This window comes from Rattus norvegicus, chromosome 15, assembly GCF_036323735.1.
Source record: "Rattus norvegicus strain BN/NHsdMcwi chromosome 15, GRCr8, whole genome shotgun sequence".
Lineage (NCBI taxonomy): Eukaryota > Metazoa > Chordata > Mammalia > Rodentia > Muridae > Rattus > Rattus norvegicus.
In genome coordinates, this window is record NC_086033.1 from 50,883,345 (window position 1) to 50,889,934 (window position 6,590).

At 47.4% G+C, this 6,590-nt stretch overlaps 1 protein-coding gene across 1 annotated transcript; it reads left to right on the forward strand.

The window, feature by feature from the left end:
- Positions 1 to 316: 316 nt before the first annotated feature.
- On the forward strand, positions 317 to 2,909 carry Nkx3-1 (NK3 homeobox 1). The gene is made up of 2 exons (NM_001034144.1): positions 317 to 615; positions 1,427 to 2,909. The coding sequence occupies exons 1-2, from the start codon at positions 321 to 323 to the stop codon at positions 1,846 to 1,848; spliced, it is 717 nt and encodes a 238-aa protein (NP_001029316.1). The 5' UTR covers positions 317 to 320; the 3' UTR covers positions 1,849 to 2,909.
- Positions 2,910 to 6,590: the final 3,681 nt, after the last annotated feature.

Genomic DNA, 6,590 nt, shown 5'->3' on the forward strand with positions numbered 1-6,590 from the left:
CCTGCTCAGCTCAGTGGGCCAGGACGTTTTACCGATCTATGAGAGCTACTCGCAGGTCTTCCACATCGCGAATCCAGTAAGAGTTTGGGGTCTGTGGCTCATCTGGGAAAGGGAATGAGGGGATAACCAGGAAAGGCTAAGAGCGCATCTGGAGCCTACTCCGCGCAGGGCTCGCCTCTTGGGGGGTCACCTGGAGCCCACCGCAGCCAATCGGGGCGCAGCCGTGTTCCCGCGGCCAATGGGCGGGCGGCGCGGCGCTCAGCATGGCTATAAGTGCGCGCGACCTAGCGATAGCAAAAGCGGCGCGCAGTGGAGGCGGGATGCTTAGGGTAGCGGAGCCCCAAGAGGCACGGTTGGAGGCGGGTGGTCGCAGTCCCTGGGCAGCGCCACCCACGCAGTCCAAGCGGCTCACGTCCTTCCTCATCCAGGACATCCTGCGGGACCACGCAGAGCGGCGTGGGGGACAGCCGAGCACCCCGCAGCACCAGTGCCAACCAGACCCTAAGAGGGATTCTGCTTCAGAGCTCGACGAAGCAGAGGGTAGCAGTGTGACTCTGGAGGACCCGCCAGGTATCCGGTCGAGCCCCACAGAGACACGGGCTGAAACCGAGTCAGGTAAGTGGAATAGACCAAAGGGCATGCTCCACAGGAGAGGACGCTCTCAGGCTGATGGCCACGAGCTCTGGATACAGGCATCCGGGAGTGGGGGTGGGGGAATGGCCACAGGAAGGACCTCAGGGTCCTCTGCACCGAGCCACCTTGAGCATCAACCCTGAGGGCAGCTAATAACTTTGTCATAGGCTTGACTCTTTTCCAGGGGCTCCAGCCATTTTACCACTGGCTACTAGAACTAACGGTAACCATCAATAAATCAAGGCCACTCCTAGGTTCCTTAGGTCTCCATTCCACAAGCCATAAAATTATTGATGTTCCTTTAGGACTTTAGAAATAGGATCGATTACGCCTTTATCCCACCCCAGCCCCAACCATTTTCCATGCTGGTAACTAAGCCACAGTCACAGAAAGGGGACTAGGGCAGAAAATGATCTGTTCACCATCCCAGGCTACCTGCTCATCTCCACAAACCTCAGTCACCCACTTAAATGTCCCCACAATGCCTCGATGCCTCGGTCTTCCCTGTTGGCACGTCACCCACCTCTCTTTACCTCATACATCCAGGATCCACGTTTCACTGATGTAAAACAAGGCAGAAAGTTCAACTACGTGTACTTCACACTGATTATTAGAGGCGAATACATAGTATAAAAACCTACTTGCTTCTTCGGGGTAGTTCCTTAGTCATGCGAACAAAGCAAAATGTATCCAGATGACAGTGGGCTTTTTGTTCCCTAGCTGAACACAGAAAGGTGGCTTGAATTCTGGGCTAACATGTAACTCTTTTCTTCTCTCCTCTGTTCTTCTCCAGATGCACATTTTGAGACTTATCTGTTGGACTGTGAACATACTCCAGTCTTATCAAGTGCCCCCCAGGTCACCAAGCAGCCACAGAAGCGTTCCCGGGCTGCTTTCTCTCACACTCAGGTGATTGAGTTGGAGAGGAAGTTCAGCCATCAGAAGTACCTGTCCGCCCCTGAAAGGGCTCACCTGGCCAAGAACCTCAAACTCACCGAAACCCAAGTAAAAATATGGTTCCAGAACAGACGCTACAAGACTAAGCGAAGGCAGCTGTCAGAAGACCTGGGAGTCTTGGAGAAGAACTCCACATTGTCTTTGCCAACCCTGAAAGATGACAGCCTATCCAGGGCCTCCTTGGTCTCCGTGTATGCTAGCTACCCCTACTACCCCTACCTATACTGTCTGGGCAGCTGGCATCCAACTTTCTGGTAACAACAGTTCAGATGACAACTGCATAGATCAGAAACTGCCTTCCCTGGGGGTCCCTGGGAAAAAGCCAGAGTGGCTGATGTCAAGGAGTTGAAAGCAAGAAGTGTACAGACACAAACTGTTGGGTGTTCCCAGGGAATACTCCGATTCTTCTCTGGTGGCCAATGAAAGATCTGGGGCAGTGGACATTTTATTATGTAGTCACAGTTCCAAGTGTTCTGTAGGTCACGGCTGTCAGTTCCCTGTTTAGAGAGAGCTAGACAAGTTCAAGTCTTATTTCCAGAGCTTAGAGTGGCTATGGCTGCAATGGCTACATCGTTCCTAAGAATTCTGTTGCTGCAATTTCATCCTCTCCCATAACTGGGTATCATGAAAGGGCCAAGCAAGGGGAGGGATGGCCCCTTAGATGAGGATTTCCTCTTGAATTAAACTTGTGTTTAAAAGTCTCTTGTTGGCCTTGGACTCTGACCAGAGTTTCCCTCTGCCCTTGTAAAAGTGAGGGTAAACGGGAGATTTGAAGAAGGGGAGAAAAAACCTTAGTGATTAAGCAGGTTGGCATAGGACATGAAGGGGCTGGAAGGTGGCATTTTCAACTTCTTACTCCTTTTGCAGTGATGTGCCAATCCAAGGATTTACAGGGCAGCCTGAGTGCAGCAGGGTACATATACTGAAGGGGGTTAAGACAAGCTGTGTAAACAGTTTGCCTGCAGGGGTGGGCTTCAGAACAGACTTCCTGTCCAAGACAAGGGCCTATGGGGTTTCCAAACTCCAGGTGAGCTGCTTCGGTCATGACATTTTATTACCAGTGAAGGGGGAGGGGAGATCTTAGACTCAGGAGATCCTGCAGCTTCCCTGGTCTGAGAATTCACACCTCATTATGACAGAGGTGCCATCATTTTTAAACAAAGGATCTTCCTTCTATTCTTTTATTTCTTGTTCTTTCTTACAGGACTCCTCAGTTCATTGTTTTCATATATGCCTGTCTTATTTAGTGTAAGATTTGCTCCCACCACCTCCCAAGTTTTATCTTTCCCAGTTTAATAACTAACTAGCTTCAGACAGATTATGAATTGACTAAATGACATACTTAAAAAAAACCTAGCAACTCATCTCTTTCCTTTAAAAATATGACATACTTAAAAAAAAACTAGAAACGCTATCTCTTTAATTTAAAAATACTTAGCATTAAATCCCAAACCCTACTTAAAAGACCACGAGAGCTGAAGATCATGGTTTCTTTCACAGGACTTTCTGCTGGCTTTGTGCCCATTGGGGTCCCTGTAGGCACAGGAGATCAAGGGGCATCTGCTTTTCATACATAAGGAAGAACAGGACAAAAGGAAGGGCTGGCACTGCTGACAGGTCTGGGAGAGAGAGGGGTCTTGGCCCAGGCATAGCTGTCAGCCCAAGCCAACCAGCAAGCAAGGAGTGATAGCTTTGCAGAAAGATGCTATGAGGAAAGGTAAACTGTCTTCAAAATACAACCTCACTACAGCGTCCATCCACAGATGAGTGTGTAAATGCTTTAGAAAACTGTGTTTAGGGGCTTCCCTAAAACGGGAGGAGTGAAAAAGAAAAATGATTGCCCCTCCCTTTCCATCCTGATACCTCAGTGCTGAGTGGGAGATACAGAACACACCTATAACAAATGAGGCTTTCTGGGGCCAGGAAATCCCTTTATCCCACCACTCAGTACTGTGCAGTGAGAAAGCTTTTAATTTCCTCCTTTTAAATGGGCCAAATTACCGTTGGTGGCAAAACTGCCAAAGGGAGTTGATGGAAATTTGGCCTCTTGCACCCCGTTCTTTTACAGCCCCATGTTAAAATATTGTTCGGTGCCGCTTGTTGCTGACTGCTGTGGCAGCATTAGACCACACCAAAGCTGGAGGGGTCTGGTTCACTTCTCCCTATCTGTCTTTTGGCCCTGACTTTCTCTTCTTTCACTCTGACTAGAATCTGGTTTTTTTGGGTTTTGTTTTTTTTTTTTTTTTTTTTTTTTTTTGGCATGCACTTCCATTAAGATTAAACTATTAGAGCGTGCAGTGTGTGGCAAGGTCAGAAAGGGAAAGGCTTGTGGTTAAAATTATTTGTGTGTGGGGGGGTCTGACTCCATTTTGGTTTCTTCCTACTGGAGCTAATCATTCACCCACACCCGAACTGGTAGAAATATGACCTGTTGTCTCCAGCATGTGAGCTGGAAAATGCTTTGGGAATCACCTGGGTAACATATTTCTGTCCTGTCTCATCTGTTGGTTAGCAAACCCTGCTCTAACATAAAAGTCCTTCACTTGACATTTAGAAGAGTACTCTAATCCAACTTTATTTTTCTATGTTGTTTTTTGCAACAGATAAATGTTTTAAAATAAAGCCTCTATGTTTTTATTAGACACCTGCATGTGTTTTTCAGATTCTTATGAACGGGGTTTCTTTTTAGCTTGGATTTTCACGGTGGCCATGTTCCCACAGCACCCTTGGCAGTTCAAAGGCTGACAAGCCCTACAGGCCACAAAATCAAAGTGGCAATTCAGCAAGTAGCCAAGAGGTTTCTTCAAGCAGTGGCCTTTCCTCCCATCCTGGTAAATCAAGGGGAAGGAAGAGACATTTCTGCCTGTGCCAAACAATCACTTGAAGCAGCTGGTGTTTCTGTACCTGTCATCCCAGCACTCAGAAGGCAGAGGCAGGAAGATTAGAAGTTCAAAGCCATTTTATGTTTTGGCTACATGGTGAATTTCAGAGCAACTTGACAACATGAGACCCTGTCTCAAAAGTTAAAACTCATCATCCACATCCATATCATCCATGTTGGAATACCTTGTGCGTAACTGAAGACCTGTCATGCATTTAGTGACTCTAAGGGAGCAGAATGGTCACAGCAGCTTTCAAAACGCCCCCTTTCTTATCATCCCTGGCTCTCTCACTCCTAAACTTGTCACCTGTGTCTAGAGCCCCATTTCCTTCCTGTAAGCGATGTCTCTGACATGGAGTCGCTAGTCTACAGTGCGCCCACCCTGAACATTCTGGATCTCGTCTGAAATGAGACCACAAGTGTTGAGGATACGTTTTATTACTGCACTAACACACATAAACAGCACATCTCATCTCCCTGCACTTAAACCTTCCTAAAACCCCACAAAGTGCCTCCTGGGCCTCATGGCCCATGAGAGCTGGTGGTCTGCTCCCCTCCTTCAAGGAAATAAAAGCTTAAAGAGGAAGGTGCCTACTTCAGGTAATACATACCATAATTTCAAAGTGTGCCCTAATCTTTTAAGTACATTGCACACACAGGTGGGGCTACTTGTAGCAGGCACGAAGCCTGAGGTTTAATTTGCACAAATCTATAGCCACCCCCTAGTCCCAGGGAAGGCCATTAGCTCTCCAATTACAAAGCCTCTTCCAGCAAATTAATAGATGCCTCTTTTTATAAAGTAAACCATTTAAAAGCAATCTAGGAAATTAGACAAAAGTCTCCTATCTTTAAAGAAAATCCCCTCTGCCTTTTTATTGTCCTGTTTCCAACATTTCCTAATATCTTTGAAAATCTCAAGTCTTCCCCCCAGGAGTTAGTTTCCTTGGCATTCCACACAGTCCTGCTACTTGAAATACACTGTCAACCTGCCTTTTGGTCTGCTTCCTGTGGAAGTTTCTCATCCACAGGTTCCTCGGCAGCCTTCGAAGCCTTCTGTGGCTAGAAGGGTGAATGTGTGTCAGAAGCCAATAGCCAACAAGATTTATTTCCTCTTAACTATACGTATCAAATTGCCCTTTCCTGGGACGATACTAAACCATGCTCACAGTGATGCTCACCTAAGAGAAAAGGCATCCACAGGGACCAAGCCCTGTAATGGGAATTGTACATAGAGACTCTGAGGGTCTTGGCACATACACCTGGAAGAAAGCAAGGCCAGCAGAGCTGAGGAGAGAGACTAAAGCCATGGAGTCTCCTTTTGGAAAAGTGGGATGGGACTTTTGACCTCAGCACCAGTTGCATCCTGAAGGTGGGGGTAACCGGGAACAACGAAATTTCTTTGTGAATAGAGCAAGGAACCACCAAGGGACACAGTGACCAATCACTGTCACATTGTCACATAGGATTGGCAGTCTCCTCAGCAACAGGTCAGGAGTACATCGGCTTCATCTGGGAAGACATTGTTGTATACCATGGAGTGTACTGCAAGTCATGGATCCTTTTGCTGGTCACTCAGGGCTAATGACTCTAACACTCTTCACACTAGTGGACTTGGTGTCAGGTGGGTCCTGCTGGGGTTGGAGTGATGACTTCTACACTCAGACATCCAGTCTGTGGTCCTCCCATGGCCATCAGGAACATGTCACCAAAGCATGTTTTTCAATGCCAAGAGTAATTTACTGCTCAGGAGAAAGGGCATGAACGAGAGCCCCGGGACACAAACAGCTCCCAGTTTAGCTATACCCTTGACTTCTCTGCAGACTTTCCTAGACAAAGTAGCCCTTGAAAAGACTGGCCCAAAATCTGCAAGGGAAAAGGAAGAGCCTCAATTTCCATGAAGCCTCCCATCCCCTGTGGCAAGCCTCCAGGTATAACCCTGACTTGTGTCCTGAGCTCATGCTGGGTGACTGGTGAAGCTGAATGCCGAGTTTAGACTTAGCCAATCATTTTCTAGTATAGACTCCTTTGTCTGGTTGTTTGCCACCTGTTTCTGTTGAATTCAATTAAGTGCCCTTCCTGGAAAGCTGATGGGTAAAGAGGAAAGGTATAGACAGACAGA